Raw genomic sequence first — 24,340 nt, 5'->3', positions numbered from 1 at the left:
CTAGTTGAACCCCTTGACTTCATTGTGTGTCTTGGTATTTGCCCAGGTAAAACTTGGTATTTGCCCAGGTATAGCTGGGAGGCATCACTGAGGAGTTCACAGGCTGAGGGAAATGGTGTTATTAAGTCAATATGTAATAATCCATCTTGTTTGTAGCATCTTCCCCTGAAGTCATTGGAGAGCCAGTGTCCCCCTGTGCCATCTTACAGCTCTAACATAAATGGTCTTTTAAGCACAATGCACTTCAAAACCAAAATACCTTCCAGCTCTAGAAAGACCCCAGACCTTACCTTCTAAAACTTCATGCTTGTAAAATTTTAAAAAATGCCTTGATCTTTCTAAGACAGAAGTCTTTCTGATTTGGTTCAAAGACCTGTTGGTTCTAATAGAATGACAGGTAGAGTTATTCACATATTATTTGTGAACTGTACATTCAGCAGTATTCCTGAGAAGTAGCTTTACTGTTAGTGGCAGTACAGTATGGGAATAATGCTCCTATTACTGTCCTCATCAATTAGAAAGGGGATGTTAGCTGCAGAGAAGAAACAGGAGGATTTTTTTCCCTATGGGAAATTGCCCAACAGCACAAATCAAACAGTAGCCATTGATGTTACTGAAAAACTATTTATGGCTGAAAGATTTGGAATTGCCCTGTTAATATTTAGCCCAAATCATAGTTTCTCAACAGGGAAAAGCCTTCTGTTTCAGCATATAAATTGATAAACAAATTCTGGAAGAGAGGTGAGTGGAAAATCAGCAGGGAAGTGTAGATGAGAAGCAGAAGTCTTAAACTACACTAACTGTGTGAATGTTACCTGAACCAACTGAGACCAGGGTAGAGTGGGGAGTATATGAGAGGCGGGAGATTGGACTCACCAATTCAGAAGGGTCAACTGCTTGGTAAGGTTGACTGCTGATTTGAAGGACTGTGGTTACTTTAAAGTAGTTTCTTAATGGCCTGGATTTAAGTTTAATTTGGCACTGTTGTTGTAAACCTTCTCTAGTTATTTCTTTTCTTATGCCCACACACTTCTGTTAGTAGTTTCATGGTGGTAACTGATCATTTCTTGTTGTGGTAATGTCTTAGCCCTTTGCTGTGGTGTTCATTGCAGCTTTTCCCTCTCACATAAGAAACCTTGTTTTTCATATCTCTTCAGAAGGAAAAACACCATGTGTGACTCATGGGTCTCATTTTTTTTTATCCTGGTACACCTCATCCTTTTTTTATTAGGGTATCTTTTTATCTTTATTAGAAGGACAGACTGTGCCAGATTTTATATACAGAAGGTAAAAAAAAAATGTCCACACTTCGAAGTATTCATAGTCTTAGGAAGTTGTTTGAAGTAAACCATTTCTTTGGTGTCAGGAGGGCTTTCTGGGCTCCAGATAGGGATGTGCTGTAGAAATCTGTATGGTCTTCTTAGCAGCAACAGAAATGTCATTTTTTACTCTTACTGGTCTCCTGCACTGTTAAAGATCACACATTCCCTTCAGTCAAGTTCACGTTTATTTAGGTGAAAAAGTGCTGCAAATATCCCAAAAGTCTGTCACTGGCTGCTCCTATTTTAGAGACTTGTGCTGCCGTAACTAGGACAACCCTTTACAAAGTTTAGTGCGATATAAACTTAGCAAGACCAAGCAGTCAGATTTGGGAAATTCCTTGGTCCAGTTGACTTGGCTAGGTCTCCCAAGTGGTGAATTTAGAGATAAATCTTAGTAAGCAGCACCTCTCTTTCTGGGGCAGAATAACCATAGCTTGATAAAACTTTTCTATACAAGGGAAATGAAAACTGTCCTAAATGTACTTAATTGCTTTGTTAAAAGTGGAATTTGCTGAATTTGGGATGTTTGATCTTGAAGTTGTACTGCTGCAATGATGCTATTATTTATGTTGGACCTTTCTGAGTTTCATTTTTGCTTAGGAAAAGAAGATACACTGAAAGTAAATGACCCATGCATGCATTCTCTTGACTTTGTCTAAAGCTTATGAACCTTTTGGACTGAGAAGTCCATCTTGGGTGATCTGCAGGTGTAATGCATAAATGGCACTGGATTATCCTCTGAGATTTATTGTGGTTTTTAAGAGATTCTGAATTTTAAGAAGGAAAACTGCTTGTAAATTAGGAGGAAATCATGGCAAGGGCTAATTCCAGGTGGAAGTCTGTCTCATGTTATTTTCTCTTATGCTAAAAATTCAAGGCTGTGTAGTCCTGCAGTTTTAACTGAATGATATAATCGTTTAGTTTACTGAGCACTTTGTATCACTATAACACCTTCACATAAAGCTATGAGAGTACTCAATTAAACGCTGTGACACCTCCAAGGTGAAGGCAGGTCCTGTTTGCGTGCTTTACATAGGGGAAAGGTTGCACAGACAAACCAGTGGTGCAGTTCCTCAATACATAAAGATGTCACACATCTTCTGTGACACAGTCACTCAAAGATGTTTCTCTTCTCTCTTCACCCAATGTTTCCTTCAGCCAGTTCAAGTGTTTCCATAGTCCTGTCCTTCTATAGGATTTGTTCATAAGCAGTATGGATTTATTTTTCTAAATTGTTTTGTTGTTTCTGGTTGGAGCACAGCCCCACATCATTGAATTGGCATAATTAAAGGGAAAATAATGATGGGGACAGTCTCTTAAACCAGTTCACCATAGGTTAATTAATTGTGCCATAGAAGAATGCTATTGGATCCCACTGAACTGAGCAATTAAGCCTCTATTGGACTTTGCCAGTCTTCAGTAAAGCCAAAAGGAGAAGCAGCTCTCTGGATGCTTACATGTCAGTCCCCCCTCACCCCCCACAATTATTATCTCAATGAACAAAAACCAATCTTATTCTGGCCATATTTTGCTGCTTACTAACTTGCTTGTTTCCTAAAATCATAAAAATTAAACATCCTCTAATTGGAAAAAAACCCTTCTTTTTGAACTGAGGATTCAGTCACTAATCATGGGCTATTAAATCCCAGATTATTAAATCACTAATTGCAGATATTAAATTATGTCACTTCCTAGGCAAAGTAAGTAACACCCAGTTTATATTAAGAAAATGAGATGTCAGAAAGATGGCTCTGTGAAAGAGTTATATAAAAAACCCCACTAAAGCCATATCAGTGCGATGATGAAGTTAAGATTTTCAATTTACACGAGACAGCAGATTCAGTGTTAGCTGTGATTCTGTATCTCTCCATCTATATATCATTATAGATCTTGTCAATATACCTTTTGTCTCTTCAAGCTTTTTTGACACCTTTAAAAAACAGACTGTTCAATTGGTTTAATTTACAGCCATGAGGATATTTTTTCCCTGGCTTATCTTTTGTCTGCAAATGGGTTTGCTTACTATAATGATGGGAAATAATTGGCTCTCTATATCAGAGCTATTTCTTTCTGTGGTGTTCATCACAGAATTTATTTCATCAAGCTGTAAAGTAAACAGTATTCTCTTATCCCTCCTTTCACATGTGAGAAACTGAGACTAAAGCTAGGAATTTTTGCATGTGGCCACCTTGAATTTACTCATCCTGAACACTAATAGTTCTAAATTAATTTCTGCAGACTTCAGTTTGTATATTGTGGCATGAAGACTATCCTGCAAGAGTAGAATTCAAATGTTATCTTCTTTTAAGGCTGTCAGAGGCTTATAACTTGTACTTAAGCCAGGCATTTGAACCAGCAATTAAGAAGTCAAGGTCTTTTTATGTCCTTTTTGGTACCTTTGCACCAGTCAAGCCATTTAATAAGTCTTAAAAGTCAAGTGTGGCAAACAGTTGAGCATATTTTTCTTTTTCACCGTGCCTGTCTGAATAACTGCATTTTTTCCCTTGAATTTACAGCTTCTGTCAGTCCTGTACTCTTAAGAGGCAGTTTAGCTGATTTAGGGAGTGAATCAGTAGATTTAATGGACTATACTGATCTTACTTTAAACAGCTAATTTTCAATATCCTTTGGGCTATTTGAGACAAGCAGGAAGAGTGCTGCTGATCTGATCTGATTACATTTCATTGTTGTCTCCAATGACTGAGTGTTTAGTACATTTGAATTGGGAGAAGAAGTATTTCGGGTTTTAGCCTTCCAGTTCATATGAATTTCAGTTTAGTAAAAGCTGGAAGTAGTTTAACATGTGATGTGATGTCTTCATAAAGTTAGGTAGGCAGAGTCGAAGCGGCTCAAATGAAAAAAAGAAATAAGAAATTAAGAAGACCTAGCCCGATAAAATGAAAGATGTTGACTTCAGCTTCATATGAGACCAGAACTAGCTGCTTGCCTGGATTCTCACTGTACAGCTCAGGCAATCTGAAGGAGCTGTGTAACTTTGCAGCTTGTGCTGCACCTAATTAAGTGGACTGTCAATCTGGTCTTATTCTCATCACTAAGATGAATTTAAAATGTAGCTATGTGCATGTCTTTAGCTTACATCTAATGTAGCTATTTATTCTGGGATAATTCTGCTGTAAGAATTTTCATGTCAGTGACTGAGCAAAAAGGGTAGGGTTTTACTCAGTTGTATGTGAGGTGGTGTCTTGGTTTAACCCCAGCAGCCAAGCCCCACGCAGCTGCTCGCGCGCTCCCCATGATGGGATGGGGGAGAGATTCAGAAGGTAAAAGTGAGAAAACTCATAGATTGAGATAAAGACTGTTTAATAACTAAAGCATAAGGTGCTGGTGTAAGCAAAGCAAAACAAGGAATTAATTTACCAGTTCCCATAGCCAGCAGCTGTTCAGCCATTCCCAGGAGAGCAGGGCTCCATCACATCTAAAGGTTACTTTGAAAGACAGACTCCATCTCCATCTTTCTGAATGTCCCCCTGTTCCTCCTTCTTCCCCCAGCTTTACATGCTGAGCACAGTGCCATATGGTGTGGGATATCCCGGTGGTCAGTTGGGGTCACCTGCCCCCGCTGTGTCCCCTCCTGTGCACCCTCAGCTCACGGGCAGGTGGGGTGGAGTGAGAAACAGAGGCAGCCTTGGCACTGTGTGAGCTGCTCAGCCATAACGAAAACGTCCCTGTGTTACCAACATTGTTTCCAACACAAATCTAAAACATATCCCTATACTTGCTGCTATAAAAAAATTTAACTCTACCCCATCCAGTACCAGCACAGAGATATGTGAAAATAGCTATTCAATAGGAAAGCATTGCAGAACAGATTCTCACGTCCCCTTTCAGTACTGATACTCCTTCTTATGCTTATCCACATGCAACAGGAGTGCTCTCTTATTCCAAAATTGGATAGCATTGGTTCAGAAAGTTGGAATGTCAAATCATTCTGCCTTCTGATGACTGATAACTATCCCATAAACTAAATTTTTGCAGATACTGTCCCATGGTAGTAAGGAAGGTGCTTTTTTCTTGAATTGCAGTAAGATACGACAAAGTGTTTATACATGACACAAAATGTTAATGATCTCTATAAATACAATGATAATACAAAATATAGTCTTTCTATGTATGCATTAGAACCTTTATTTCTTATTTGATTAATAGATCTTATTTGTCATCTCAGGCAGTGCCATTCATTGCACGTAACCCTAGATTGTTTTATTCTGTCAGTGTATCCCAGTATGTTTTCTAGGTACCTTTATGATTTCTATTGGAAACTGCCAAGATACTTCCTGGTACTGGTTTGCATGGATACTGTAGTTTTGAAATGCTTCCTGGTTTTGACAAACCTTCTCTCTGTAAAGCCTCTGTGAAGTTTCAGGGACAAATTAATATGAACTTTTAGGTAAAGATCTTCAGCACGCATCTCTCTTTTGATAGACTTCTTTATGTAGCCTATCTTTAGATACCACAAGTTTTGTTGTACTTATTTTAAAAGTTGATTAATGTTCTGGCTTTGGGAGACAAGCAACTTTGGAATAGTTGAGATCCTCACAGTTGTGTGATACTTTTGTGTTGAATTAAATCAGCATGCATCCCTTCAGTTAAAGCACAAGGTTATTTTAAGTGTCGTTTCCTTGAAGCTTCCATTAGAATCAGATGTTAAATTCTGAATTTGCAATCAGAGGAGATAGTCACTGATGGATGATGTGTACCTTTCCTCCTTCTCTCTCCTTTCATGTCAGTTCAGATCCCTTCTGGGGAAATGAAGGACCAGCTAAGCATAAGATGTATAAAGTAGTAAAGACAATTCTTCAGAAAGACCTATGCCAACTCTACAAAAAGTTCAGTTGCTCTTACCTTGTGAAAGTCTGCTATGTTTGTGCCTGTGTTCTCATATATCTTCTGTAGAGTGTTGCCTAATTTCTTTTGATATCTGACTAACCTCATTGCAGTTTCCTCAATTGTAGAAGTGTCAGGAAACTTTCACGTAAAATGAACTAAGCAGTAGGTCTATTCTGTTATAGCTGTTGAATTTTTCTGCAACTATTATTCAAGTCCCTGGGTGTTTGCCATTTATTTGAATAATTGATAGTAAACAAGTTAGGCCAGAGGTGTAGGGCAGGGTGAAGTATTTTCTGGTGTATTTTTACAGCATTTGCTGAGATGAGGCCTTGATCACAGGTCAGGTTTGAGTCCCACTGCAATAAGTATCATTCATTACTGGAATGCAGTGTTGCCCTGTTTAGTAGCACCGAGGGCAGCACTGATTCTGGCAGTGGTGCAGACCCTCTCCTCAGTCTCCCCACCATGTCCAATGTGCTGTTCCACAGCTGGCATGTGAGACTTGAAGTCTGTGTCCTGGGAAGGGACAGCTACACCTCTGCCAACGGGACTGTGGAGATGCAATACATGTTTGTGGTCTTTGACTGCAGCACATGTAGGTGAGGTCGCAGGGCGCCTGCTCTTCATTTATGTTGCCTCTAAGTCATTGGTAGGTCTGAGGGGGGATGATAGGAGTAGACAAAAAAAAGGTAATTAAATCCGGTTTTCAGTACCTGACAGTTCAGTCAGGTAGCATATCTCATGTATGACTTAGTAAGAGGCCTGTCTGTGGTGGCTTGGTGCCATGGGAAACTGGTCAGCAGAAAGCATTGCATACCTCTCTCAAGTTAAAACCACATGGATTGAAGGGGTTTGCACTGTTGGTGTCTCTCTTTGTGCTAGATAATAAATCTTTTCCAGCATGCTTTGTATTTTTGCTGACAGGATACTTCAGCTCACTAATTTCTAATCCTTCTGTTTGAGCTATACCAATACTTGTCACTCCTGCTACTTCAGTGTTTGGCAGACTTGCAGTTGAAGAACAGATCAGAAAAGTGAATACAAGGTATCTTCAGTCTTGCTCAGATGCTGCAGTGCTTCCTGTCCTTAATTGTTACTTACCTGCTGACAAGCAGATGCAGTAATACCTATCTTAGTCATTTATGTAGCTATATGGACAACTACTAGGTTTTTCTTCCTTGTTGAACTTCTCATGCAGGGTAATTGAAAGTTCATCAACTCAATGGTGATATTGAGTTTCTTGTGAAAAAAAAATCAATTTGGAATCATATGTACTTTAAATCATGGATTCATCAAGGTGACCCTGTTATTTTTGCTGTTTGTCTGCAGAAGCTGGAAAAATCTAAGTTGGATAACTGGGAGAACATCAGAGGACCCAGTCTGTGGGAAGATTCCAGGACGGTTCAGAAACAACGGCGGGAGGCTCTCCGTCTCAAGACTGAGTGACTGAGAAAGCTGCCTTTGGTGCCTCTGGAAAAAAAGTCAAAAAAATCTCAGGCTGGACTGTCTTAATTTTTAATCCAGTGTCAGGAAGAGACATGGGAGCATTTGCACTGTACAATTCAGCTGGTGTATATATAAGTAACTCTGAGATCAGAACAAAAGACACTGTATTATATGAAGCTCTTTGTTTGCATCCATTACATCCAGGCTGTATATGTGAATTTTCAATTAAAAAAAGCTGATTATTCTACTGAGACTATCCCATTGTTTTTCAGTCTCTAACATTCAAAACTGTTTCAGCAAGGAATAACATTTCAAGAGTCACTTGTCAGTACCAGAAGTTGTCATCCTAATGAGAACAACAGTGCTGTCATCTAGATGTGTGTGACCAGATAAGTGCTGCTTCAGGGAGCCCCTGCATGACTTCAGGCTCTTTAGCTTGGAAGGGACTCTACAGGCATATGAGCTGTTCAGAACAATGAGTCCAATTTTGGCTAAATAATACTCTTGTGTTTCATTTCCAGGGACTGCATAAAGGCATGTACTGAGTGTCAGCTGATAATTGGTCAAATAACATTTGTTTAGAGGTGATTAAATTTCTGTGATTAGTTTATCAATACCTTCATGCAGGCTGGACCTCTGCTCTGGAACCTCTCAGTTTAAATTGGAAGAACTCTTCCTTGCAAAGAGCTGTGCTGCTTCTCTGTGAGTAAATACTGTAGCAGAATCTTCTTGAACCGTTACACAGTGGTGAAGCTCATCTTACAGGTATATTTGTGCATGTGCATAGAAGTCTTTTATGTTCCAATCAATTCTTCTGAAATGCTTTTCTTTTTATATTTGTCTTTGTGTGCTAAATCTTTGCTGTTAGAGGACATTGTGCTAACATTCAGGACCCTTCTGCAGAGGGAGTCCAATGAAGAAGCACCTACTCAATTTTTCAAATGAAATTAAGCTTTTGATAAGGTGTTGCAACAGACTTGTGAAACTCCTCATCAGAGGAATGGAGCAGTAGAATACATACTAACAGCAGAGTCTCATTTCAAAACTCTCAGTGACACCTATTTGTAAATCCTTTTGGAACTGTCTTTGGAAAAAGTGTTGCCTCACTCCCCTCTGCAGGATGTGTCAATTGCAATCTGAATGTCCTTTTGGACACTTTTTTTAGGGTAGCCTCCTCATGTAGATCTTCTCTCAGCACTTCATTTTCTTTAGACTGACAGTGGTGAGGCCCAGTCTTTCACTCAGGAGGAAGGATTAACATTGATTTTTAGGGAGTTACAAAAGGATTCATAAAGCATCACATGAAATATCTTAGGCATGTTTTGTGCATGTTTTCTTCTGATAGAGTTGTGAAAACCATCAGAAAGTGGTGGATGAAATCTGGAACAAGGTTGGAGCTGTGTGTTAGTGTATTTCCCTGTTCAATGTCATAGATATCTCTGCTTCTAAATCAAGTATGAACAAATTAAACCACCCAGGAGAGGAATAAGAGGAACAATGCAAAAGTAGGCAATAATAAATGCTATAGGGAAACCAGTGAAAAGCTAAAATACAGAGGCATTAAGCTATGCTCGACCTAGACAAGGAGGAAAAGGAGGAAATTGCTTTAATTGTTATGTCATTAGGCAAATAAAATATAAATATGACAACTAAGGAGTAATTAATACTGCGTAACTTGTTAAGAACTTTTTCAACTCTTAAATTCAAGTTCAGGTGCAGTTCCACTGACTGGAAGATTGATCGTGCAAAGGACATCAGAGCTTTGGCTATCCTGACAGCATTCTCTCAGTTAGGACTCTTGCTGCATCACTGCTAATGTTACAGTGAGAGCTAGACCATTGGAAATGTGTCTTTACATTCCCCACTGGTGTGGACTCTGCAAATTCACTGCCTTTTTGAGAGGATGCACATCTTCCTTTTCCCTGCTTTGATTGAAGATGGGAAGCTGCCACCGCTTTGCATATGGAGAGGCGTGCTCAGTTCCCAGGCTTGCATGATAGCTCACAATATGGACCAGCACTGCTCCTGAAATAAACACATGGCTTTCTAAGAACAGCATGTGGAGGAGAAACAGCCCCTTTCTCCATGGGAAGAAGCAAAGATACTTCTCTTACATGAAGCCCTTATCCGTTTTCTTGATGAATAAAACACTCACTGAAATATCCTGTGTATTTTTAGTAATTTGATATTCTGCAAAGACTGTTTTGGGAATAGTCATCTTATTTCAGCAGGTTTGGAATGTAGTTGTAAATAATTACTTACGTGGAACAATTTCTTATGTCCTAACTTAGGCCCCAATCTTAGTTGATTGTTTGCTTGTTGTGGGGTTCCCCCGCCTTTCCGTTTTCTTAGGCACTAAATGTTTCTGAGAGCATATGTGTAACTACCTTTTTGAAGTGGCCTCTCTGGAAAGCAATGGATTTATCTTAGCATCTCTGAGAAAAAATTATATGCAGTTGGAAAACTTGCATATAAACTTTCCAACTTGCCCTTCTCTTCAGCTTACATTTTAGAAGACAGCCTATATCTGTCGATTGTCCACTAAAATAAAAACCCACCATGTTTTTAATGATGACTTATTTTAATAATTTTTTAATGTTGATTCATTTATGAATTATAAAAAATGCTAAACCAATAATAGCTGGTGCAGAACCTGTACTTTTCACAAAATGGGAAGGACTATTCCAGCAATTCATCTTTATTGCCATGCACTTGAACAATGGCTTGATGTTTTATGCTGTGCTTTTCTTACCCATTGAATTGGAAATAATACTTTTGAAAGGTATGTTGAGAGCCAATTAAGTCTCTTAAGTTGTCATGCAACCTAGAGTAGAAGGCACTCCAGAAATGTGGAGAATTATAGTTCATAACAGTACAGGAGAGGCAAATTTCAGTTAGTTCAGAACTCATGCTCAGTTTGGCTGCTTATTTGAACTATCCTTTTGAAAGCCAGTTAGAGCACTTCTAGTTATCTTTAAGGCTCCTGAATACAACTTTGTTCAGCTCCTGAATCATAATTCTAAACATCTGTGAGTGGAAGGAGTCAGAGGTAATTAAGTACAATTGTCAGTCTGAGACACTAATTGACATTTTTGCATCTTCTTTGGTAACTGGCATCCTCAGATCTGAGGAGAATGAAAGCAAGGCTTTAGTGAGAGGTGTTCAGTATTATCAAGGTAAAAGAGAGGACTGAAGAAGCCAGATCTTCTAATCAGTGTTGCTGAAATTAGAAATAAAAGAAGCAAGCCTGGCTAGGTGTCTGTGTGTATGTGGGTTGAAAAATCAGTTTCAAAATCCCTGTTCTGACAATAAAGGAGAGGTGTTTATCTCTCTCATCAGCAAGGTTGGTCTTTGGGATCTTCCATAACAAGAAAAGCAGCAGGACATGGAATTGGAGGAAATCTGGGGCACCTGTCTCCAGGGTCAGAAAGAGGTCAGCACAGTACCACAGATATGTGGGTATCTGCCTGGATGGTTCCTGGATGGTTCCTGCAGCTGTCCGGGCTCAAAATGCTGCCCAGACCTCTGTGTGAGATGTGCCCTGTGCATCCTGCTTATTGAGAGTTGTTTTCCTACTGTACTTTGAATGTGCAGATGCGTGGGTGACCCAAAATGCTCACTACCTCAGCTCAGAGATATTAACAGATAAAGGAGAACCTTAGGAAAAGCTGTAGCTGCTGTGGTGCAAAAAAGCTTTCAAAACTACTGAATAGCACAGCAGTTGAATTTTGAAGTTCCTAGATACATCTGGAGGAGCAGTTGGATGTTAAAAACTTACTGAATCAGAATGCAGAGAGCAATCTTGCTCACAGTGATCTTCCAAGGTCTTGAGAAAGGGTCTAGTACCCAAAAAAGATACGTTATGGTGTAATAAGACATGAGTGATGGGAATTTTAGATCAGAATATAGAATGCAAAAACTTCTGAAAAGCAACTTAAGTCTATCCCATCATCAGCTTCCTCTGCTCTTTTCCTCCAAAAAGTGGAGGAAGAAATCCATTTCTTCACAGAGAAGCAGCAATTTAGAGAAATTTGAAGGTCAGTGTTCATTGGATGTTTTACGTGGACACTTTGTGTTTCACTGTGCTTGCCTGTGTATGGATGAAACTCAAAACAATAGTTTTCACTGTGTGAAATAACTACACAGACCCTTGTACTTCTTGATGATTTTGCATTTGCTCTGACTTGCTATATTTGCATTTCCAGCTTGAATCCAGGGCAAGTTTCATTTTATATTCTGTATTTTCCAGAGGCACTTATTTCTGCAGTAAATGGAAAAGCCTAATATTATCCTTTGCTACAAACTGTGTCCACTTGAAAAAGAAAAAAGAAAGAAGGGCATGATTTGAAGTCTTAAGAAAGCAGAATAACTATTTTTACATTAAGATGGTCAAAGAATTTTCCTTCAAGCTTTTATGGTTAGAAGGGCTGCTTATTGCCAGTGTTTTCAGTGGAAAACCACCTTTCATCCTTCAGTGGAGTAAGATTCACAAAAAAATTTCCACTCTTATTTTAGACTAGCTGAGTAGAAGCCTTTAATCAAGGGAAGGTAATTGCTTAGTGTTAGGCCTTCATTTCTTACAAGGGCTTGCAACCAGACTCAGCCAACACACAAATAGTCTCTAGACTTAGAAGCAAAACCTCCATACAGATGTTCTCCTTCTCCTCAGGAGCCAAAAGCAGTCTTTCATGCCACTGGAATTGGACTGACCATATTTTCTTGTTAAGCATGTGTTTAACTACATGTGTAACTTTCTTGCTTAACACAGGCAAACAAAGTTTCACTGTTTCCATGCTGCCTGGGATGTGTTAAAATCCAATGCAACCAAAGTAAGGGGGTAATGCTGCAGAAAGGACATACGAAATGTTTATACATTGCAAATGTGAATAGTATGTGTCATAGTCACATAGCACAGGTTCCTTGAGAAAGGAAAAAAAAACCACATCCAAAAAGTCCCCCAGAAATAAGGGCATACTCTACACTGCCAGTGCCTCTGTAGAAGAAATTCATTCCCTTTCACCTGGCATGTTTTGAGCCTGGCATGATGTGCCTCAGCTGGTGGAAAAAATGACCATAGCTTTAGCATGTCTGTTTCAAGGCAGTTGAAAGAGACAAGGAGATCCTTTATGTTCAAGACCAACTCCATTGTGTGTCTTCAGTATCAAATCCATTATGGTGTCAACCTCAAGGAGGCCTAGTGGCTCCCAGGATGATCCCTTGAGGATCAGGAGCAAACCCATCTCTGCCTTACAGATCCATCCTCCCTCCTCTTTCTCTCCTGTCTTCCAGTGTTCCTCCCAAAAGGTAACAATTAATTCTGTGAGCTGTTCTTTTCTAAGGTAAAATGTCACCTTCTTTTTTTAAAGTTCACGGTCTACCATGAATTGAAGAATAGTTGTTTCTAAATGAATTTGAATTTAAAGCTCAATGTAAGCTCAGAACAGAGACCAGTATTACATCTCTGTAAGGATGGCACCCAGCATACACTGGGATCTCTTTTTATCTTTAGATACACAATGCTGTGCTCTCTATTTTATGTACAAAGGAAATTAAATGTACTTTTTTCTTTAAAAGATGAGATCTTCATCTATCTTCAGCTGTCAGTTCCTAATAATGTTGCCCACAGAAGTGTTATCTGTGATTTAGTGGCTTTAGTGGACTATCTTTACTCAACAGAAAACAGCAGAATAAAATTTCAGCTCAATACAGTTTTTGTTTTTTTTTACTCCTTCTGAATAAACAGAGGAAAAGAGGAGAGCAAGAGCAAAGAATCTTGAGTTCCAGAATTAATTTTCTTCTGCTTTTTAGCAGATAGGGCATTTTAAGAAAGGAAAGGAAGGAAGGATTGGGGGGGGGGGCGGAAAGAAGAGAACTATGGAAAGCAAAAATGCTTGGGGACAAAAATAGTAATAGAAAACAGTATTTTTTTTCTGACTGGTCCCTCTGGATGGAATAGCAAGGAAAATTATTTTTGTCTCAGGAAAAACGTCTGAGCTCAAAAAATACTCAGGTCCAAATGAAAAGTCAGATATGATATTTTTCAAGTTAGTGGTTTTAGAAATGCTTTTATTTGGATGAAGTACAATGTTTTATTTGGTTTTTCATGTTTTTCCATTCTTGATTCTTCTTTGTCAGGTATGTTAACTCTGAAAATGAAAAACCGCCACTGATCTTAAAAATGTAGTTTTGACTTAAAAGATTGACAGCACAAAATGCTCAACAGTTTTCAAAACTTTTCACAGAAAGTGTTCTCAATAAGAGTAAATCTATCAAAAATAGGTCTTTCTCAATGAACAGATTGCAAAATGTCAATCAAGCAGATTTTTTTAAAAAATTGTAAAATATCTTTTTCAGGGTTCACCAGTCAGTTTCTCTGTTAGTTGCTGAGTGCTGATGCTCTTTACTAATGAGGATATGATGCACACCCTTGTGGCTGTGCCTGCTAGCCTTCTCCTCACCAGATGTGCACACCTGCATTCAGAAAGTGGCACTCTTGCAATTCAACAGAGCACTTCACTGCTCAGTAACTCGTAAGAAAAGACCTACCCCATATTGCATTCAATATTCTGCTATGCCAGGTAATGACAATGTAAGTTTTACACCAGCTGATGAAGTTTCCTCAAAAACTAGTTCCTTTTCCTCCCTGCTTTTGCTAATTCCACATTCCAAATTTATTTGTCCAGTTTCTGTTAAATTATGTCACTTTTAGATATTCAAACAGCATGCTCATATGTCAGGATACATTAAGAAGAAACACAAGATTTTTCACAGTGTAAAAAAAGACATCAGTGCTGCTTACATGCTTCAGGGTTTCCATAATTTTAAGTTACATGTATAGCAAAAAATAGGCAGTCAAGTATGGAAGTACTGCAGTCCTACTCATGTTAATGTGTATTTGAAGTGTCTACAGTCCATACAGTTCAGGATTCATGTCTTATCATTATTTGGCTATCCACCCCACCACCACAGATGCTCTTTTGCCTTGCAAACATCCTGACTCAGATGCAATTAAAGACGTGATTAAAGATAAACACATATTTTCAGCACAAAAATCTGAGATTACACATTCCCTATAACAGGCCTTTTGGGCTGAGTGCTTCCTGAGAAGTACAAACATCCTAATTGGCTATGCTGGAATAATAGCAGAAATTGTAGGTCTTGTTTTTATCATCCCTTAAATCAAGATGAATACAGTTTGATAGAATTTTTAAAAGTTCACCCTAGCTCTGATATGGGTTTTTGGGGAAGATTTAAAAGACAGTAATGGCAGGCAGTGTTTTGCAACTTGGCTTAGAGAAGTCATTGAAGAGAAACAGCTGGGAATATTCACAGTATGTTTTTGTTAATGTAAAACCCCCTATATTTTAAATAATCAGAAACTGAAACATCTGAGTTATTTCTTTGAATGTTTGAATTTTACTGTATCTTCCAGGACCAGCGTAGAACATGTCCATTTTTAAGTGGGCTGAAGTTTCTGACTTTGAAAGAAAAAGCTGGATATGGAAACTTGTACTTTGTATGGACAGACCCAGTTGGCTGGGCAAGGATTTGGAATATGAATAGAAGGAGACCTTTATCTCCTATCTTTCATCTATTCAAGAAGATTTCTTAGCCCTGTAATGAATTATTCACAACAGAAATTAAAAATTGAGCAGTCTTTGTCCCTTGAAGCTACACAGGGTTGTGCAGTGTTACCTGACAGGTCCATTTTTCTCACACACACTGCTCATGATCTTAAAAGTTCGGTCACGGGTGTGCACTATACACTTTAACAGCCACTGTACTCACATACTCCATACAGTCTTTGTGCATTTCCCTTTCTGTGTGTTCAGGTAGTGCCAAGACACGAGGAGGAGAACAGCTGTTAGTTCTGTACTCTGCTTGGAGATGCTGTAATCTAGGAACTGCTGCAGCAGTCGATGAAGATGCCTCTGTGCCTTGTTCTTTTGTCCTTGGAGGATTCACAACTCTGCTTTCTTTGCATAAGGGGTGTAAGAGAAGATCTGAAATTTAGAAAATACATAATACCTTAAACCCATAATCTCTTACAGGTTGTCATATGACTGTAAAGCTGTTTCTTAGAGAGCCTGCATTATATATCAATATATGTGTAGATAGAAACACATATTTAGGCAGCCCCAAAGAATGTATTTTCCTCTCTGTACACTTACAGTGGAGATCTGGAGAATAGTGTCTCTTCACCATCAAGGCCCTGCCAAGGTGGGAACTTGCAGGAATCACCTCTGAGAGATGAGGATGGTTGCCTTAGCAGGAGCTGGCTCTGTGCAGTGATTGGCTGCCCAGGTTGCACAGAAGAGGCTTCATTTTCCCACTGATGTGTAGTAGCTTCATAGAAGTCAAGTGTCTGTGCAAACATTTACATTGTCACGTGCAGTGATCATATAATTCAGGGTAGATGTCTGCCAAGGTGGGTGTTGAACTGTGCTCTGCTGCTTCCCCCCTTCCACTGATATTGGAAAGCACTTGAGTGATGAGTTTTGATCACTTTGCCTTTGTAAGTCTTGTTTTGGGTGAACTGGATCCCAAGAAGTCTCCTCGTTTGGCTTTCATGGATGTTAAGGCCAAAGTTTGGGATGAGTGCTTGCAAAAACAGCAAAGCCCTGTGTACCTCTGCAAGTGCTTTTGGCCTATCTCCCTTGACTCTCTGGTAACAGGATTACCAGCTCTGAATGAGTTTGAAAATTTGGCCAGCTCTGATATTGCCATTTTTAAAAAAAATTATTATTTCTTCTTTCTCTGGAAAATTTGATGTGGTTCTTGAGAGCTTAGAAGAAGATTCTATCAGTAAATTCTTACTACAAAGATCAATAAATATCTTAGTGTGTCACAGTGGTGTTTAGATAGAAATTGCAATCCCAGCATTGCCTAGTAGAGAGCCAATATATGTAAGCTACCTTTCTGACAAAATTTGGAAAATCATGGCATGGACAAGGGTGAAGTCATATTATAGGCAGGACTGAATGCAGTCCTGTCTGCTGGATGAAATAAGGAAATACATTTTTCCTACTTCAAAAGCAAAGTTTTGCTTAGACCATCCTTCAGCCAGAGCTCATGTTGTATGGGCAGTAAGGTCAGAGGATCCACAGCCTCCTCTAAGTCACCAGAAAGCAATAAAAAAATACTTTCTGCCATTGAAGATAACCTTGTGTACAGCAAGGGCACAGAGTGTCAGCAAACTGGGCCCTGTGAGACTACTTTATTGATGCTGCTTCAGGTGTCTTGCAACATGCAAAACTGCATTATTATTACAGTAGATAACTGCAACAGACCTTTCAGGATTATGTATTAAGAGCAGCAAGTCAAATACCATCTGCCTAACATGATAAATTCTAAGTATTATTCCAGAGAGGTTTGCCTGCTTCTCCTCTGCAGAGGACATAGAGACAGCTCTAAGTCACTTTTGTCCTCAGCCCCCTCCCCATCATCACTTCTTGACCTTTTGGCTAAGATCAATTGTCGTATCAGTTGAAGTCTTGGCTTGGGCTGCCTTTGGCCTGGCCTGGCAGCAGGCTGGGCTCAGTGACCTCCTAACTTTTACCCATCTGTAACTGTTATCATTTCTGCTCGTTAAGAGACCTGGCAGCTTTTAGAAGTCAAGTTTCGTTTAACGTGCCTTGCAAGTACAGCTGAAATGCATTGCCCTGAATTACTTCTGTTTCAAAAGGCAGGTGGATCTTAGTGCTCTGGAGTGGGAGAAATTGTAGAGTAGCTTGATTACTGTCTGTTGAAAGCCACTAAAAACATTTATCTGCTACAGCAGAGTCTTTACTTTTTAAAGACTGCTTTGAGGATATATAACCCCAGCATTTTTGGAAGATAACCACAGGTAAGTCCTTTGAGAGCTTTTCATCCTTGCATGAATGGGGTTCTGGGGCCAGGCAAAAACATCTCTGATGTAGGAAGACCTTAAAATACTGTGATAATATGTTTGTATCTGTCTAGGTTTGTAAACTTCCTAAATCCAGAGCTAAGTATTCACAAGGGACACAGTAATTGCCAGCCAGACTTAGTGCCTGAAAACCTTATCTAATCCTGGCTTTTATACACAGATCTATTAACTTGATCTGGGTGGTTTGTTATGTTTTGTGTTTTTCCCCAACTCACTTGTGGAACCAGAAATAATATATATTTTCTCTAGAAGAGACCATAAAATGATACAGTGAAACTTTGTGTGTAACTCAATTAAAGGCATTTCACTCCAGCATTCCTACATCAAACACTGTAGCTATAGGATATCTTCCAGTTTTTGTGTCGGCAGAGATCATTTAAAAACTCCACCTTTGTCTCTGCAGCTGTGCTTTGTAGAGGAGGTACATGTAGGATGCTGTGAATTTGCCTTTCACCTAGGGAGGGCGGGCCATGTGCCCTCCAAAGCCACTTTCTGGGTCAGCACCAGCCAGCCCTTTGCATAGAGAGGGATGTAGGGGATTTCTGCTGCAAAAACCCTCTGGCTGGTTTTTATAGGAAGGCTGCAGTATCTTCTAGAGTGTTAGTCTCTCAGCTGATTTTTGTCTCAAAGATCTGTCTGGTCTAATGTCACAAATTGTTGGAGGCCAGATTTTGTTCACTGTCTCTTGCTGCTATTTTTGGGATGTGATTTTTCTATTTTGGTTGGCTGGGTGTGGAGGGAGTGTTGCCATGCTTTAGGGAACACTGCAATTAGATTCACTCAAAACAATAATGATTAATAATTATGACTGGTTTGTTACTAAAAAAGGAAAAGGTAGAAACAATTAATAAGCCATGGTTAATTTGAAGGCAATATCTGTCTTTTTGTTTCTTTGAAGAGCTTTGAGCAGACCTAGGAGCACATCTCCTTAGGGGATAGGAAACCCTCATTTCTGTGCATGGCAGTGAGCCTTGCTCCAGTGTAAGTAATCCCACGAGTTCTCTGATGGGAGAACCTCACATACCAGTCGGTGACGCCTCTTAGGTGAGTCCCAGATAACGGCAGCATCTGGGTAAATCTTAGCTGTGTTCCAAATAATTAGCAGAAGTATTTGAATCGATAATGGCAGGGAAGCCAATGAAACAGCTTTCCCAAAACAAATCGGTGAATAAACACTGAAAATTTTCTGTCCAAGTGAAATCTGTTTACCCAGGATAGCTTCTTTCTTCTGTGAGTACATGGCCTCAGGCCTGCCATGTGCAGTAGAAGCTGTTACTACCTGAGATCGCACTTCATTATCCCATTAGAAGCCGGATAGAGACGTGTCGCAGTAGCCTGCGGCCGCTTGCCCGCCTGATGTCGGGGCCAGGGGATATCTCCATGTCGGGAAATAGAGCTGAGAAAGCTGCTGCCTGCACTGCTGGCTCGGTGCAGAGCCTTGGGCAGGACGGGGTCCCGTTCTGGTGGAGGCACAGCAGTGACCCTGTGCGCTGCTCGGTGGCGGGGGCCCCGCATTTCTGCGCGAATGGAATGCATGCAGCGTGCAGGAAGGCCTGGCAGCGCTGCTGTCAGTCTCGGCCACGCCGCAGCTCGGGGCCCGGCTCCTGGCAGCACTCGGACAAGCGGGCTGGCCAGGGGACGGGGGTCATCGGTGCCGCCCTTGGGGCAGCCGCCCCGCAGAATGTCTTGGGAGATTTTTAAGACTCTCTTAGTTTTCATTTATGTATGTACACACACACACATATATTATATAGTCAGTTCACTTTTGACTTTGTTTCACAGGAGCTGAAAAACTCTTTCAGTTGGTTCAAGCACATGTGAAAGTTCTTTAAATAAAATAATCTCTTAAAGTATTGAATTCTTATACCCTGTAGTTGAAGCAGAAGGTCATCTTCTCTCTGGTTAATTTTTCTGTGGAGAGAATTCTTGTTTCTGATTTTACTAAGGAACTTGCTTCTGTGTTCCCAAAGGAGCGATTCCTTAGCCCTTAATACAAATTCTATACTTAAATGATCTCTCAATCAATAACTGCAACATAAAGTAACGTGCTGGGTTTGGACATAAAGATGTCTTCACTATGAAATTGTTATGCAAGGCTATGTGCTGCTACAAAATGTCCACCTCAAAAAGCTTTTCTCATGTGTAAGAGTAAATGTCTGATTTTAAGAGAATCAAAAACTTGGGGACAACAAAAAATGCTTTCAGTTGCTCTTTTCTTCTATGACATTTTGAAAATTTTTGAGTGTGTATTTAAATAAGTACCGTTCAATAGTCTTGTGCTTTTGTTTGTACAATCAGAGACATAAAGACATTTTCTTTTGAAAATACAAAGAAAAGCCAATGTCAGTCTCTGAGTTGTGGGATACTGACAGTGATCCTGATAGAAATGTTTGTATTTTCTTAATTGTCCTGATACAGAAGTATTTCATAGAATCTGTCACTTGAGGGGAAAATATTCCCTCTAATAACTGAGGTCTTGTACCAGACTAATGTGTCCTGGTTTTAGATAAAAACAACCGTGTTACTGGGTATTCTTTCCTTTTGATCCCCTGTTGTTGAGATTTATTGCCTGCCATTTATAGCATTTGCAGCTTGCAATTAAGGCTTCTATTCTGAATACCTAATGAATAAGCAGGAATTACCATAACTTAGTATTTTGATATGTCTTTCAAACCACACCAAAAAAAATTACATGTTTCAGATGTTACATAAAAGCATTTAAAGCTAGATAAAGTTTATAGTGACCTAATGTTATATGAATAAACTGTAATTTTATTAAATTCTTTCCCATCCTTTAGGAGATTTCCTCTGCAAAAAGTCTGTCTGATATCATCCGTAGGCTGATTTTTAATTTTTTTTCCCCCAAAGAATTGCAAGTGCATTGAGCATTTGCAACAAGGAAAGTTTAATGTTTGTGTAGTTAACTCTTTGTTTTCTTAAACGCTCTTGGTTTTAAATGCTCAGCTGTGTGCAGGAGAGACTGATTGGGCATTCATCTCTGGTCTGGAATGCATCTTGGAGCACCTGATCTATGCATCCATGTGCCCTATTCCCTCAGGAAGGACAACTTAGCCAGCCTGTGGACTGGCCCCCAGGGCTTTCCAGGGATGTCAGGCAGTTGACAGGACCTCTGTGGTGTCCAGCTACTGGGAGGCTTGTGTTCTGGGGGAGTGTCTGGCTGCTGCACTTGTGATAAAGCTGGGCTCTGTGTGTCTGCTGTAACCTCAGCCTTACAGCAAGGAAGGGACTGTGAGGACCTCAGAATAGCAGGAGTGGACAATAGCAAGGGCTACTGGGCTGGAGTACCCTTTAGTCATGCTGAAGTGCTGGAAGACTGAAGGATCTTGAAGGCAGGAGAAACGTTCTCTCCCCTTTGGCTGGACTGAGAGAGTGCTGACTCTCTGGTCATCCAAACAACTAGACTGGACTCCTAAGTCTGAGCCTTGGTTGATGGCGTTACATAAAAGGAGATAATGAAAATAAAGAAGAGGTCTTGTTCCCCCACATGCCTTTCAGATTAAATCACTGTTTGTGGCTAACAGGAAAGCTGGAAATTTTGTTCCACCAGCTACAGGGGAGTGGAATGAAAGCCCATGTGTATTTTTAGCATTCCTTGTAATCATGTCACCTTTTGAAATGAAAGCATCAGTGCATTAGACCGGAGAAAGTGGGGAGAGGACATCTTCTACCAAGAGAAATGTCAAGCTCAGGGTGGATTGACTGAGTCATACATTGACTGAGTGATATTTGTGCTGGCCAGGACAGACTCATCTCCTTCCTGCTGCATGCTTCCTCCCCCTTTCAACTCCTCAGTTTTATGTGGATTCCTCTATCATGCATCTCTGCCGGTTGTCTCCTCACACATCTCTTCCTAGATGATTCTACCTTCCAAACTGTATCCAGCTGGAATAAAACCTAGCACGTGAAACATGCTTTGGGATGTTCACCCAGTTTCCTACCCAGAGGGTTGGCAGCCCTGGCAAGATGATGTTACGTGCCTTGATGGAAGCTACTTAGCAACAACTTTTTCTTTTGCCTATGAAAAAATCATATCTAACACAAAGAAGAGAGCAGGGTATCTGTTCAGCTATGAATGTTTACTTGCTGTTCACCTCTGAAATGCCAATGAGCATTTGTGCTGTCTAGTTTGAACTGACTGTTGGCCTTGGAGAAATTACTGATGTTGCTCTTGAATGAAATTGTTCCTTAGTTTCTGAGGAGGTAGAAAAAATCTGTCAGTGTCTCCATTTGTAATTAAACACATCATGTCTTTGCTACACCTAGGAAAAGGAGGTAATTCCTTCTTATTCCTAACCTTTGTCTAGCCTTCATACACTGGTAAGAAGACAAAACCTAATCCACACTACCCAGAGCAACAATCCTCTGCAGTGGATCAATTCCTTGGTGCTGTCAGCAGGCAGCTCAAGTGCTTAGAGGTCTCTTGTAGCTGCTCACTCTCTGCCCTCTGGCTCAGCTGTGGCAGGGAAAAGGGGGCACCAGCTGTGAGAATGAGAGGAGTGGTTGGCACTTGCTTTGAGCATATTATTCAGTGCTGGGTATTTGCCCCTGCAAGGTAAAGAAGCGTGAGGGATACCAAGTGCTTGAGGAGCGTGGCTGCCACATGTCCAGGCATGTATCGATTCACTGCACTTCTCTGTGCTTTGGTGAAGGTGTCATCTGTGGCTCAGGCGACCTTCCTTACTGAACAACAGGGATGTGCAATTAGTGCTGTAATCCTTTTAACAGGCCCTGTTGTCACAGAGCTTCCTTTAGGTGCCCAAAAGTGTCAGTCAATCTTCATCTCTTCCCTGTTCCTCCCTCCACTTCTTCACTTGTGTGTTGTATTAAATCCCTTCTCCACTGTACTGGGAGCAGAAGTATGTTGTTTCTGCAGTGTGTCAGGACTTTGGTCTCATGTTTACTCTTCCTCCTGCTGCATAGCAGCCACCCATAAGATTAATTAAGCCATAGTGCTGGCTTTCTCCTCTTTCTTGTATATTTTCACTTGATATACTGCTTTGTGACTTGACTGAAGGTAGAAATGGGAACTTCGTGCTAAGAGTATGAGAGCAGCCAGGTCACGAGTCCAGCAAGCAGGCACCAGTGGAGGGAGCTGGGCTGGGCAGCAGCATGGTCCCCCAGTCTCTGTGCTGGAGAGCTGCTGGAGCCATGCTAGCAAGTAGAGAGGTGCAGAGTTGTTGGGTAGGCTTTAGGGCTGCCTACTCCAGTGTATGAATGGGACTGGATACCCTTTCTCAGCCTGCATCTGTCCTCCCGCCTCCCTTCTCCCAGTAAAAGTGGATTATTTTCACCCAGAGCTGCTCTCTTGGTGACTTGAGCTCATAGTACAAATTTGGGGCATGCACTTGTGTGCACATCAGTATGGTGCCTTGCTAAAGCATCCCCAGTGCCACCCGAACGAGGCCTCTCTGGCTCCCCAGTGAGTCTTGGCTGAGTTAGGGAGCAGCCCTGTGTACACATAGGCATTTGCTTTAGGGACTCACCCATCAGTTAAAGTGGAATTACATGCTTAACTTACTAAATTACTCTAGGCTTTGCTTAAGTATATAATTAAGAATTATGCACTCAAAGATAACTATTTGGAGGGTTGGGGCTTGCTGTCCTGCTTCCATTCCCCTAAAACCACAGGCAAGTTCTTGTGTTCTTGTCTTTTTCTGCCTGGGCAATGTTGCCAGCTGGGATCGGAATGTTAGTGAGACAGGAGGAGGGACAGAGCATACAGACCCATAGGAACACTTCATTGTTCTGGGAAACCACCTCAAACCATGGGAGTATTTCATAGATCCAAATATAGCTGAAGAAGCTTATTTAAATGTTGCACAGGGCCAAATCCTGGCTGTCCTCCAACTCAATGTCTTTATTCAAGGCATCTTTCCCTCTGTGGGTGGGTTGGGAAGGAACTGGCGGCCATAGTTGCCCTCAGCCAAGCTACTGGCAGGGTTGTGTCCCAGAACTGCCACCTGGCCAAGGACTCTGTGGTGTTCAGCAAGCTCAGCTTTGCAGACCAAAGCCCTTGTGAACCTCCCCTGCCAGTGGTTTATCCCAGTTCAGTCAGCATCCCAGGGACAGCACCGGGGCAGGGAAAGCTGCACCTCCCTTGTGGTTAAACCAGCAATGAAGGCTCAGAACAAAGAGGGCTGACTGGGCACTGTGACCACAGCCTCCTTCTGGAGACACCCATCTGCAGAATGAGCCCGGAATTGCAGCAAGGCGACCTCCAGCCAGGGAATAATGTGCAATCACTCCAGTGATTTCAGAAGGCTGAACAATTGATTTATTAAGCTATATTATATTACATACTGTACTAATACTATCCTCTATACTAAAGAAAAACCTGTGACCCTTTTCAGACAGTCACAACACAGCTTTGACCTAACTGGTCAATCAATCCAAACAACCATCACCAGTGTCCAATTAAGAAATCCCTTCTTCAGTAAACAATCTCCATAACACATTCCACATGTGCCAAACAACAGCAGCAGCAAATGAAGAGAAGAATTGTTTTCTCACAGACTTTCCCCAGGAGAAATCCTGGGAAGGTTGTGCCTGCTGTTCTCTGTGAAGAGAGCTGCAGCCACAACCCAGGAAGACTACTTTGCTTGGGTACCCAGACAGCAGCAAGCAAGGAACTCCTGTGTAGGAATGGGTCTGAAGCATGACAGTCACATGCAATGCCCTGTATCTATCAGCTCCTACATGCTGGTGTCTCCCAATAGTGCTTTTCAGAGGGAGAGATTAGTCCCTAGTCCCTCTGTAATTTTGGACTTCATTGGGTATGGCATGAGAGCAGTCA

At 40.8% G+C, this 24,340-nt stretch overlaps 1 protein-coding gene across 1 annotated transcript in view; it reads left to right on the top strand.

Annotated features, from left to right (window-relative positions):
• Positions 1-9,111, top strand: part of LOC121349448 (cytochrome c oxidase assembly protein COX16 homolog, mitochondrial) — a 45,998-nt gene extending 36,887 nt beyond the window's left edge. Inside the window, exon 4 of the mRNA XM_041459888.1 lies at positions 7,500-9,111. Within this exon, the coding sequence (XP_041315822.1) occupies positions 7,500-7,616 (117 nt within the window). The 3' untranslated portion in view covers positions 7,617-9,111. The remainder of the gene's footprint in view (positions 1-7,499) is intronic.
• Positions 9,112-24,340: the final 15,229 nt, after the last annotated feature.

Source organism: Pyrgilauda ruficollis, unplaced genomic scaffold, assembly GCF_017590135.1.
Source record: "Pyrgilauda ruficollis isolate IOZ18807 unplaced genomic scaffold, ASM1759013v1 scaffold14, whole genome shotgun sequence".
NCBI lineage: Eukaryota > Metazoa > Chordata > Aves > Passeriformes > Passeridae > Pyrgilauda > Pyrgilauda ruficollis.
The sequence above is the reverse complement of the archived record's forward strand: the minus strand, read 5'-3'. Positions and strand labels throughout refer to the sequence as shown.